This window comes from Thunnus maccoyii, chromosome 14 (assembly GCF_910596095.1).
Source record: "Thunnus maccoyii chromosome 14, fThuMac1.1, whole genome shotgun sequence".
NCBI lineage: Eukaryota > Metazoa > Chordata > Actinopteri > Scombriformes > Scombridae > Thunnus > Thunnus maccoyii.
The window spans coordinates 12,020,236-12,033,678 of record NC_056546.1 but is presented as its reverse complement, the minus strand read 5'-3'; the positions used below and the strand labels follow the sequence as shown (position 1 = coordinate 12,033,678).

The window sequence follows — 13,443 nt, the reverse complement described above, 5'->3', positions numbered from 1 at the left end:
GTCTAGACTCCGTCAGACCTCTGGCTCCAGACTGGTTAGAGCAGGGATGAGGGGATACCGAGAGATTTGACCCCAGAGACAGAGAGTCTCGTCGGGCCTCACATGGGGAGGGTCTGTGTCTGCTAGTACACATTCCCAAGTTGTGGTCACATCATTGAATGTTACAGAGAATGTTCAGTTAGTATGGCCTTCCTAATTTATTAGTTCTTCTGGGAAACAGGGAGGCTCACTGTGGTAATCTAACAAGTCTTTCAAGGTAAGTCTGACCTCTGGTGGGCAAAGAACAAATTACAGTTAAGGCTTATCCAGAGCAACTAATGAGCACAGAAGGCGGAGATTTACTGTGTCTGTCAACATGTAGACAGGCCACACGGGTAGTGCCATTTTGAATTTCATATCAAGATATAATAAGCATTAAATAAAAACCTTATCAATAGCGTCCTTCACAATGTACCCTGAGCGTTAATCCTGTAAGGACAAAATGTACTTATTTTATAGTAACAAAAAAAACTTTTCTGTTGTCAGGCTTAGGAAGGAGGAAGAGGAAGAGCATCTAGATCTGAAATTCTGTGTATGTGGAGCACTTTATTGTTTGCTGGAATCTACACAGTATTTTGTTGGTGTATTTGTATGTTTCAGGTGTTTGTGTACCCTATTGAAATGATCAATCATTTTTAAAGCTGAATGAAAGAAATGTGAGTCTCCTGATACAAAAAGCATTCACAGTAGCACTTTCCAATGAATATATCTGTCAGTAAGTGGTTCTTGCAGAAATATGTATGTACAATATGTAATGGTACTCTGTATATCATTCAACACATAATTTGGTTTTGCAGAGTAACAGTTTTGGATCTGTGTGTGTTTAATTTGTGTTGAGTTTATAAAGTTAAAAATTAATGGTACATATAAGCATAAAAAGCATTAAATAAAAGTGACAAGTCAAAGCCAAAACATTTGCTTATTGATTACATTTATGTAGTTTCCAAAAGTAAGATAACTTCTGATGTTAGTAGTGAAACAAAATCAGTAAAACTGCCCTGAAATGCTGCACAGTACCAGTCAAAATAAGAATTGTGTACACACAGGGCAAACATACTGTAAAATATTTATACATGCAGGTTAAATGTAACCAACCGGAGAGTGTAGCACTCCTGCTGTCTTGGCTGATTGATGCAAAGGAGATCTCAAGCTTTGTACTCTGCCTGTAGTTCGCACCGCATAGACTTCCCACAGGTGGGAAGACACTGGCAAGCCAACAGATGTCCAGGTGTACAGCTGCTCCTCCTGCACAGAGTTTACAAGTGCATATAAATGAGATCAAAACCATGGTTAAATGCCTGTGATTAATAGGTTAATAACATCCACCAATGATCTGAGGCAAGGGGTAGCTCTTTCCGCAAGCTTCAAGTGTGGAAACACTGGAGGATAATAAGCAGTAGGAGCTGAACCATACATTTTTTCCCCTTTGCATAGTCAATGCAGCAATCGGTCCTAAAAATTGAGACTGTAAAGCTAATTATGAATCTCTAGCTTCTTGTCTCAAAGCATCATGGTGTTTATACAAGTTAAAGGTACAGTAATTAATGAGTACTAGTGGGCTGGCTTTCAAAGTAAACTGTCCTGCTGGTGTTTGATTTTGCAACAAAATCTCCCCTGTTCCATTATGAAACATGTTGTCTTCACTTGACATTACTAAATGATCTAGGGTTACTGTCCGACCTCATTTACCAAGGGCTGTGCGTCAATGGTAAGAGATAAAAACTTAGTCTAAGGGCACATTGAAAGAATTATTCTTGCATTCTTACTCCCCCTCTTTCTTCAAACAGTCTACTTTATAATCACTTTGACATTTGTATGCAATACGGCCTTAAAGATGCCTCAACATGTGACCACAATGCATCTTTGGCAGCTTCTTGATGTTACGGTTACGTGTCAAAAAAAAGGCACTATACTATAATTACAGCTGCAGGTACTGTATGTGAGTGTGTGTGAGTCTAATTATAATCTGAGAATCAGTGCACTTGTGTTTGTATATTCATATTATGTTAAAGTACTTATTCGAAAAGACTCTGCAGACCATATCAGACACTACAGCTAGAGCGTGCTCTACAGCAGATTCATTTTCAAATCAAAGCAGAGCTTGGGTTGTCCCTCATGTTATCCTAAATGCTTGGGTGCTTTCCATCTTCCCAAAGCAAGTAATTTATTGCTAGGAAACTAGCATGGTGAGCTTAATGCCATATAGTGATGAACTACATGCTAATATGTTTCAGTGTAAAATAAATCATCAAACACTAAGACTACAGGAATCTGTTTAATTTGTGTAAACTGAGTGCGTCTGTGAATCATTTGTGAGCATAATTTCTACTCTTTCTGAGATTTGGGCCTTATATTTCCCAGTCAGACATGAACTACATAGATGTTTGATACTGAGTGTTGCTCTCAGGACAAAACCCATTAGCTGGATCCTGGAAACCTAACCTACAGCAAGAAACAAACAAACAAACAAACACATACATCTGTTAAGTCACTTTTGGGGTATTTACACAGACTTACATTAATTTCCTGGAGACTTACCCTAACCATAACCACTGACCCAAAAATCAGCGTTTTACCAATTGGGAACATGGCTTTTGTCCCCAACTGTACAAGCCGTTCCCAAATCAACTGGTCTTAAGTCTGGTGTGTGTCCCTGAAAGTGACTTAAGTCATAAACAGTTGTGTCCTAACCTTAAACATAACCACTACTTGCCTAACCCTAACCCTCACCCCAGCTTTAACATAATCCTAAACTTACCTTAACTTTAAACCAAGGTTCAACAATAAAATTAATAATTTAGGTTAAGGGGTCTTACTTTTTGTTTTTTGTCCCCATAAGGGAGGCAGGTCCCCACAACATGACTGTGTAAACAGATTTATGTCCTGACAACATGAGGAATACCTGGACCACAAACACAGGATACAAAGCATGCCAGATTGATGTAAGCCCATGCCACTCATTAGTATTTATCCACTCAGCAATGTTTTGCCAAGTATTAAAAGGGATGACACTTGATTTATACACAGTTCTAAGATACTCATCCTCCCCAAACCCCACTTCTGGACTCAATGAAGCTGATGGAGTATTTAATTTCAGGCAGTATGCAGAACAAGAAACCAAGCCCTGTACATTTGTTCTCTCCAGCAAAATACAGTAATGAAACTGGATACAATGCCATATTAAGGTAGCAAAGTGGAGGACAAATAGGAGATGAGAGGAAAGGATGGAAATAAAAGGAAAGGGAGAGCACAGAGATGATGCAGTAAGTGATTAATTTTAAGATGGAATTTAACTGTAAAAGGAAAAGTGTATAAAAAGGGTGAGATATTAAAGTGGAGAGGTTGCAGTGAAGCAAAGACATACTGTGTTGATCTCAAACTATTTATTTTAGAGGAGAGATTAACTGTAAGATAGAAAGCAATAATAATGAGATGTGCACTCGATATGACAACAGCAAAGGTTATTCTTGGTCAAGCTGAATAATGCAGGACTCCAGGCCAAGCCCTAGACTGAAGAAGGCAGAGACCGGGGACAGAAAAAAAAGAAAAACACAGTGGCCAGGAGTTTCTGTACCATCCTGACATGGTGAGCTTTTTGCTGGGGAAGAGCAGCCTGAGCCCAAGGCACGTGGAATTGTTACATAACATGGTCAGCAGATGGTCTACGCAAGCACAGATGTGTATGTGTGCTTTTGTGTGTGTGACTGAGTGAGTGTCAGAGGGACTACTATTAATCCAGCCATGCGAGGAAATGCCTGAACATGTATGGGTGTCTCAGGCAGTCTATTCATGCAGCTATGGACCATTGGCAAAGTTGTACATAAAAACAAACTACATTTGTGGCCTATTGAGACAAGTAGAGAATACTCTACAAATACAATAGTACTTGAGAGATTTATATTTATGTGACAAAAAGTAGTTTAGAGCATGCATGTTCTGGTGAGTAATACCTTTCTTTTGTCTTTGTGTGCGTGTGTGTGTGTATTTGTTTGTATTAGTCTATGCATATATGTAAGCTAAGCATACTGTATGTGCACGTACACTATACCTCCACATCTGTGGGGGAGGTACATTATGCAGCTAGAGACCAACACTAATCTCTTCACATTCTTTAGTACTCAACAGACAAAATAAGAAGACTAAGAGTCTAGAGCCATGCTAGTGATTATGTTAGACTGTGGCACAGCAGTGCATTGAACCAAATGCTAACATCTGTATGCTAAACTGCTAACAAACACAATGCTAACATGCTAATGTTTAGCAGGTACACTGTTTAGCATGTTCACCATCTGAGTTCAGCCTGTTAACATGCCAACATCTGCCCATTAGCACAAAACACAAAGTACAGCTGAGGTTGATGGGAATGCCATTAGTTTTGCAGATATTTATTGAAAATTCAAATTTTGACCTGATGATGGTACTAGATGAGAAATCAGGGGATTATAAAGTGATTACAATCCCTCTCATGGGGAACATGCTGCTGATAATGTGGCTCATACAGTCTGTAGTGTGACTATAAATAACAATTATCACAAAAGAAATAACTAAGTTTGTTTTGATGCCTCCCAATGAAGTAAGACAACTCATTTCATTGTCTTTTCCTCTCTGAGACATAAAGACAGATATACTGTGCACATACTTAGTAGGCATACACATGCACACTAAACAGGATTTAACATTCACACACATTGCAAGTAGTGTAGTCCCAATTAATGTATAGTACAATCATTTGTCTGAATTTTGTCTGAAAGTTAGACTTTCATCCCCCCAACCAGTTCTGTTGGATAGATTCAGCTACAAGGACACTTGATAAAAATGGCCCTGACAGTGGCTGTGGTGAACACTGCAGGGGACTGTGATAACACATGCACAAGAGATTAAGTCTGAGCATAGCATTGGAATGGAGAATTAAAGATTCATGAAATCAGCATTCATATGGTCAGCCAAACTACATGCTCCATTGCTCTTTACTTGATGAAATATCTCTGGGATGAATCACAGTAGCAGTAAATATAGAAACAGAGATTGGATACGCTTTGCACAGCATTATATACATACAGTAAGTGGTTGACTGTTATTCACTTTGAACTACACTCTCAGACAGAGCATTTGATCTATAGGGATATACTCTCCTCTTTTGTCTACTAACCAATGTCTTTGCTACCTTCGGGCAATGAACTGGTATAAAAAGGTACTGCGAGAAATCACTTTGTCTTTGTTTGTTTGCCCTCAGGATAATAACTAAAAATATGCATTATAATTGGGTTAAGTGTTGATAGCCATTCAAAGAATTAAATTTTGACCTTAATGTTTTTAAAAGACTGAAATACATCCCCCCAGGTTGCATAAAAATCAATCCTGTCTGAGAAAATAACATCTACTTGCTCCTATTACAAAAACCTCAAAGTGAGATCAGCTTTGGGCCAAGCTGATGCCAGGTCATGTCTTTTTTTTTTTTTAAATAAGTGAGATGGCACATAGTGGAAAGAAAGGCCTTACATTAAAGACTGAGACAGTGCTGTCACCATGGAGCTTTCCAGTGCTGTCGCTGAAGGGGTGCAGCAGACCCTGGACCAACATTCGGTGACACAATTCCTTCGCCTCCTCTTCTGTAGACCCATCTCCATGATGCATACACAGCTTGTCCAACAGAGTGCGACCTGAGAACAGAAGAAAGTGCAAGAATGGGTTCCATTATTGCTCCATTTATGTACAGAGAAGGATGTTCAGATACATTTGAATCCATTTGGGACTTACTATTTTCATATTACGTATTTTTAGATATAATTAATATGGAGTGGTGAGCAAAAGTGTTCAAGAAAACACCTCATGTTTATCCAACCAAAGATAAACATGAGGTAAGATAAACTCTCAGTTTCAGATGTGATAATTAAACACCTACACATGCAAACTCCACTCACACCATTTACACTGTCTGTGACTGCATAGATGGTGTTAATTGTGCAGCTTGAGATATCCTAGATACTGCAGAAAATTAATAAACACTAAATGACTACAAGATACAAGTTGCCACACAGTACATCTCATAATCATTTTCTGTTTTTATACTATTATTTAGGATTTAATATATTGATAGATGAATATGGTATGGTTAGAAAACACAAATGGTTATAGGCATTTCAAATTCTACATTTGAACATAATAAGTGAAGTAGAGTTTCTTTGTCTTGGTAGAGAGCAAACAAAGAATAAAGACTTTCTATTATAGAGTGAGAATGAAAACTATGAAGGAATATTTGTCATAATCTCTTACTCCCTGAGCAGGTTTGGATCCCCAATAAGGACGAATCCTGATTTTTGGTGGTGACAGAAGCAAAAGTAATCATTAGGGGGTTGGAAAAATATTGACATTGTGACAGCAGCTGGAACATGAAGCTGAAACAGAGGCTGTGGAGCCTGAAAGAAAACATAACTCTATTATTTATTTAGTCCAAGGCTGACACATTTTGCAGTGAGTTGTTAACGTTGTTAGACAGACTTGATTTTTTTTTACGAACCATGTGATTCAGGGGACAGCACCAGATAAATTAATGAAGTCCTATGACTCATGGCCCTGTGGACATTGATTTTAGCATGTTGGGGTTGTGTTTGACAAACAATCATAAATGGTAATGCTGGAAATTGATTTTTCATAAATTGTGTGACATAATTTTCAGGAACAATCATCAAGGCACAGACTGACAATTAAACTCTTAACACTTGATTCAGATCCAGAGTCAAATCAGTTTAATCCAGAATTTGTTTTATTAATCTCAGGGAATATGTATCCAGTTGATGACAGTTCAATTATCTTTTTCTCTACTCCTCCTCTCTCCTTTCTGTTTTCCCACTGCTTCCTAAAGGCCGCATGTGACCTGGAAAACTCGCTGAACTGATCAGTATCACATGTACTGTTGAATGAGTGAGTGACTTGAGTGCTGAAATAACCAGTCTTAGTGAATAAAAACAGGACAGCATATGTGCTTCAGTTAAGAAATACCTCCTAGGCCAATTGTTGCTGTTAATGGGGATTCGAGATACAATGTACCTCTGCTGTTTAGCTGCAATAAATTCACCTGACGAAATGGAAACGGATCTCATATCATGACTCATTTTTGTCATGCAGATAAACTGTCAGTTGGGTTTAGCATCCACAAGTGTGCACTTTGTGTGCGTGTGTGTTTTTGTTTCTAAGCCAGTGGAATCAGAGAATTGCATCGCCGTGGGTGGGTGACAGTGTTGTCATTCGGTTCTCTGATTTATGAGCACAGGCAGACAGTGTAGAGCAGCTGAGCTCTTGAAAGGCACCACAACAGAAAGGAGGACAAAGTGGCATTGTTTCAGTAGAAGGAGGCACTTTTTTCTGAAAACACACTCTCAATAGAGAACCTCTACTGTTCATCTTGGTTTTCATGAGCTATTGTACTTTTAATTTATAACTTAAGTATTCCCACTGTGATCATTTGTATAATGTGATAATTTGTAAGTCATTAGAATTTAAATCACTGTGCAATTACCATAAACATTTCACAATACCATTACATAATAACCTAATCTCACATGGAGATGGAGCTTGGAGCCAAACAAATAGAAGTCACATCTGGCCCATTGGGGAATCCCTGCAACAATAGGAATTAATGATAAACTAACTAAAATATTTTAATGGTTGGATTCCTTGTTTTCCCCTGATATGCTGCTTGATCAGGAGAAGGCTGCCTCTGAAAGAACAGAGGGGTCAATATGACTTTAAAAACAAAGTAAAAGTATGATTCAGTTACTGAGAGGTGCAACTTCCACATGGCCCACTACATTAAAGCCTGGTGATGTTCCATTTTTTAATTTTTTTTTTTTACTTTCAACAAATCCCATGAAAAGACCAAAACCATCTACGTATTCATCCTATTAAAAAGTGTTGTTTCTATAAAGCCTGATACTGTGTGTATTCCTCTGTGCCATCAACCTCCATTGTTGTCAAAAACAATGAAAAACATCATGAGCCACACATGCTTCTTCATATGAACATGGGCACTGTTTATTTTGAGTCAATTTCACATATACTGTCCTGCTGCTGTAAATGGTCACTAGTGAACCAAATCCGCAACTGAAAATAGTTCCCAACAAATGCACTGGTTGGTTCTATCAGGAATGTTGGCTTTGAGTGTCCAGCTCTTTAAGGAATTTACTAAGGTATTATTAAATGTATTTAAATTAATGCCAAAACAAAAGTATAATATGCGCTTTTCCTTACAGTATTTAAAGAGGTTTGTCCCATATTGTAGGTCTGTGAGGTAAATCGGCCAGATGTCTTCAGTCAGAAAGACCATTTTACTCTAATCCTTTCTTTGCTGCCTCATCATTCATTACTTCCTCTGAGACAGACCTCCTGACTCCATTCATATTTTCCCTCATCCCTGTATTATCCACTTCAAAATTCAAGAGGCTACTCCATTCTGGTTTAGCAGTCAAGGAGCCCAAAAATACCTCGTGCTCTCTCTTCCCTAAACATTACTAATCACTCCAGTCTTTATTAACCAAATTAGCTGCACCTGTAGTTCATAGAGTTGATACCATCTTAAAGTTGATACCAACATCTAACCACTACTATTGGCATCAAATCAATCAAGAATCAATGCAATGATGGCCAAGATGAGAAGTTAGGTTGCTAATAGATTATGGGGTTATTTTCCATAATCATGCATTGCCCAAAGTGTGAGTCTACACCAAAAATCGAGTCTGTTTTATTAATAGCACTTTATATGTCTGATTGAACTTCATTTGTTTAGTCAGTTTAGTCACCTGTTTCATATGTGACTCACCAGAGAAGACATCCAGGTAGGGTGCTGTAGTACTGGAGGTCCGCCGTCCTAAATGTGCTCTCCTGGAGCCCAGTGTCCAGTAAGTCCCTTCTGTGTGACCCTTCTCTGGTGTCTCCTGCTCTGGAAATTTGCCCCCCCTTTCCTGCCTTCCTCTCAGCTCATCCAGCTCTGTGGACCAGTCTGCAGACGCACTGAGGGGCCCAGCAATGGAGCAGGACCTCTGCTTGCGTCTCCTAAACCCCTGGGCCCCACTTGATCCCACTGAAGCAGCAATGGCATCCGTTTTCCTTGGCACATTGGGGCTGGTAATGGGGGATCCAATTGGAGAGGTGAGCTGCCTGGTGGTGGTCTTAACATAGGAGGGGTGGACTGGAGGGTAGAGTTTGACAGTAGAGGGGGAGGTAGAGGATGTTTGTCTAGGCTGAGAAACAGACGGGCTGTCTGATGTTAGCTGGCTAATAGACAGACTGCTCTTCCTCCTTTTCAGGGACAGGAAGTCCCATCTCCTAGTTTCCTCAACCTCCTCCCTCTCCATAGACAGGTCCATGCTGCTCACACTCTTGTGAGCTCCCATTGGCCCTGCACCTGCCCCGGTGGCGTCCAAGCGGACACATGGCACACACGTAATTTTGCCCTGTGCAGCCAGATTACCTTGACTAAGCTGTGGGTGCAGAAACGGGCTGTCCAGGTCATCCTCAGCACTCTCATAGGAGGTGGTGGTGGCTGTAGTGTCAGGGAAGCTATACGTACTGTTGGTCTTTGGGAAAAGGCTGCCACTGCTTCTCTCTGTGTCTGGGGCTGAAGATGGTGGACCACTCTCACTCGGGGACCCAGGACCAGATGAATTTCTTGATATGGGTATGACACGGCTTTCGTTCTCGAAATTCTTATACTTTGTGCTCAGTTCTTGAGCTACATATTCACTATCAACAGGGGCAGAGAAAATTTCCTTACCCAAATTAAGTAGCTGATGAGATGCTACGTTCTCAGGGGCTCTGCTCCCCTCAAAGATCAACCGTTCTGATAAATGGCCAGACACCATTTCTAAGACCCTGTCACTGGCCACACATTGGTCTCTTATGGCCTGCTGGATGTCAGAGAGCAGATCTTCATTTTCAGCTGCTGCTGAGTGAAAACTGTAGAGGTCAGCATCCGACCCAGAGCTCGTCTTCCGGCCAAGCTCATCCGCAATGGATTGGTGACTGTCTGTGGTCAAACAGCCTAGATCCCCGTCAGCATCTAATAGCATGCCCATCTCATCAGCAGACAGGCTTGCTTCTGCGCCGGGCTTGAGCCCTGCCTTGCCAAAATGTGTTGACCTTCCATCTTCCAACGTGTCATCCTTAGACAACCCTTTGGACTTGGATAAACTCTTCCTGATCTTCATGCCAGAAAACACAGAACCCTTCGATTCTGACTTCGATTTCTTCTTATGTTCCCCTCCTTTGCTGGTCTTGTTGGACTTCTTAGATTTTTTATCCACTTCCCTCTCATCAGCATCATCATCACAGGAGACATCCCTTCCTGCTTCACCACCTCCTCCTCCTCCTCCTCCTTTCTTCTGCTTTGCCTCCTGATTTCCCATGTTCTTGAACAGGCGGACACCCCTGGCTAACAGGCCATGCTGATGGGATCGAGGCTGGGCATGATGGGCTTCCTCCTGGGCTGATACTGGTCCACTGTTGGTCAGAGTTCTTTCAGAGCTGCCTGATCCCTGCTGTTTACCCACCACAGATAAAGGCAGCTGTGAGGATGATGCTGCCTTCCCCAGTGCTGATGATGCTGATGATGAAAGGAGGAGGAGACTGGCACTGACAGCCGCGGGCTCACTACCACTCACTCCTCGCTCTGCCCCCCTCCCCTGCACAACCTCTCTCACTCTCTGATCCTTCCTCTCCGTTTGCCCCTCCTTTCTATCCCCATCTGCTCCTGTATGCTCATCTGCCTTGCATAACGGGCTGCTGGTTGAGCGAGCAAGGCGCTGATGCTCTGGAGTGCGCTGCGCTTGTCCGTTTTCAACTGAAGGGGAAAAAAATTGCTTTGGATGCTGCTGCTGATGCTCTAAAATACACTGTTGTTGATGGTGTTGCTGATTAGGGTGTGAGTGCTGTTGTTTACGAAGGAGGTTGGTAACGCTACTCTTCCTCCTGCCTTTGAAAGTAGTGGTGAAGAAACTCTCTTTCAGAAAGGGCACTTGGGTCTCCACTGTTTTAATAGTATGCATCTTGACCACTGTGGCGTCATCCAGGGGGGAGATGATCTAGACAGGCTGAAGTAAAGGGAAAAGAACAAGTACAAATCACATTGATTCACTTTATATTTTGGCTTAGCTTCACAAAAGCAGGACAGACATTCTGTTCTTATTGGACTCATGAGGTAAAAGCTAAAATGCAGGTTTTAAGTTTGATTTCTCTTGTTGCCCTGCAGTGTGGATTTTTGTGTGAAGTCATCTCCAAATGTGGTTTCTCTTGTTTTGTTTCTCAAACAAATCATTCATCCAATTGTTCATCTCAGTCTATTTTACTGCCAGTATTGATTAGAATGTGTGCATCTTGCCCATGTAATGATAGAAAAGAGTAATTTAATTGTAGCAAATTAGTCTGAGATCGAAACTTTGTTTCACTTTGGCCTTGACAAATAAAAACCGCCTTTTGTTGTTGGGTGACGTATATTGGGTCCACTTAGGAAGCCAAATGACACTTATTGCAAAACATTTAATTACAAACATCTCTAATAGCGGATATTTAGTGTGTGTGTGTGTGCGCCTGCACCAAGGAATGCCTGAGGACTGATAATGCCTATGGGTGTGGTGCAGGCAAAGTAGAGCCAACTAACACTCATTACCAAGACTGCTATCCGTTTCTTACAGAAAATTAAAATTTATTTTGTATTATTGCTTTAAGCAATAATACAACATTTTTATTTATTTTTTTGTATTATTGCTTTAAGCTTATTGCTTTAAGCAATAATACAAATAAAATGGCTGAAAACTAAAAACACCAATAACAAACATCAATGACACGCACACTCTCAAAATGAGAATCCTAAGAAAAACTTTTACAAGAAATTGCCAACGTGTCCATTCATTACACATACAAATTAAAGCTTGTTTTTGTCCAAAATCAAACAACTGACTAAAGTTCCTTCTTCTTGAGCATTTCAGGACATGTTTTGGTCTGCTCTAAAACCAACTTTATGTCATCACTTTGCAACATTGAGTCAAATTTGAAACATTTGTGGTCAAATTAAACAATATATGAAATGTTGAGAAAGACAGAAGAAAAACCACTTAGTTAGATCTCTTTAAACTTGTATCATAAATGAGTGTACTTGCCTGACTGGTGGACTCTCCTCGGTGGTTCAGAACTGACTGAAGAAAACAACACAAATGGATGTTTGTCTTCACCGAGCCGCTCCTTAGCCATGGGTCACATGAAGTTGGTATTTTTCTCATCACATGTCTGGTTTCGTCAGCCATCTCCCATTAGCAATGTCTGAGACTCCCCTGACTAACTTCATCAAATGTCATCATGAGGACATTCAGAAATGTGCAACAGTCAAAGACCACTCTTGTTTATTCAGTTTCTGGTCAAATCAGATACTCTATGCTAATATTGTAGTGTCAGACTGTAACATTGGAATCATATTTAACTGAAAAATTAGGCATAAGCCACCTCCTCCTCCTCCACCAACACCCATAATATCAAGTTGATCAGTATTCTCCACTCTTGGTTTGGTGCATCCTGGTGCCACTTTTAAGTCCATCCCTCCAATCAAGAAATGAGCTTCAGCTGTGTCCTCCCAACAAAAGCTGTTACCAAACATGTCAGTGACTCTAACTGCTAATTCAAACAACGACTGGTTTCTGATGAGAGTGGAGGTATTTCATTAATATGTAGAATGTTAAATTAAAAAAATATGAAGAAACTTCAAAATTTAACTATCATCATCACAAAGACAGTATTTGAGATTTTAATATTTTACACATAAAAAGTACAACTCGATATTATGGTTCTGCCAGGATGTGTAGTTGTCACAGGGCAACAACTCAGAGAAAGAAATAATCTACATAAAAATTGAGGCCTATTCCTGGAAGCACGTTATGTTGATTTGGTTTTGAATGAGGACATAAATTCATTTTTAACATCATGCTAAACACCCAGGCAGCATTTGAGTTGCAGGAAATGAATTCTACAGCTGTATAATAACCCAGTGTCCTGCTAAGATAATGAGGTCATATTATTCGGAGGTTCAAAATATTGCAACAAATTTCTGCAAACAACTCAAAGCAAGTCTCCAAAAAAGAACGGAGGCCATAATAACGCTAAACATTACAAAGCACTGTTGCCTCACAGCAAGAAAGTCCTGGGTTCAAACCCCAGCCGTCTCAGGTCCTTTCTGTGTGGAGTTTGCATGTTCTCCCCGGGTTTGCCTGGGTTGCTGCCGGGTGCTCCGGTTTCCTCCCAACATGAAAGACATGTATGTTAGGGCTATCACTCCTGTCCAGTTCTTTTTGCCACCGACACTGACAAAAAGAACTGGATTTGGTCCCCTGGCCACCGCCCCCCAGTGTATAGGATGGATCAAAT

At 40.5% G+C, this 13,443-nt stretch overlaps 1 protein-coding gene across 3 annotated transcripts in view; it reads right to left on the bottom strand.

Moving 5' to 3' along the window:
- The window catches only part of LOC121911868 (formin-2), a 41,433-nt gene extending 28,742 nt beyond the window's left edge, over positions 1-12,691 (bottom strand). For 2 of the 3 annotated variants that reach the window (XM_042433771.1, XM_042433772.1), the window contains exons 1-4: positions 12,189-12,691; positions 8,855-11,123; positions 5,539-5,699; positions 1,135-1,284 (exon numbers count right to left, since the gene is read on the bottom strand). In XM_042433771.1, coding sequence (XP_042289705.1) covers positions 1,135-1,284; positions 5,539-5,699; positions 8,855-11,078 — 2,535 coding nt within the window. In that variant the 5' untranslated portion in view covers positions 11,079-11,123; positions 12,189-12,691. The remainder of the gene's footprint in view (positions 1-1,134; positions 1,285-5,538; positions 5,700-8,854; positions 11,124-12,188) is intronic. The other variant, XM_042433770.1, reaches the window with a different exon arrangement.
- Between the last annotated feature and the right edge of the window lie 752 nt (positions 12,692-13,443).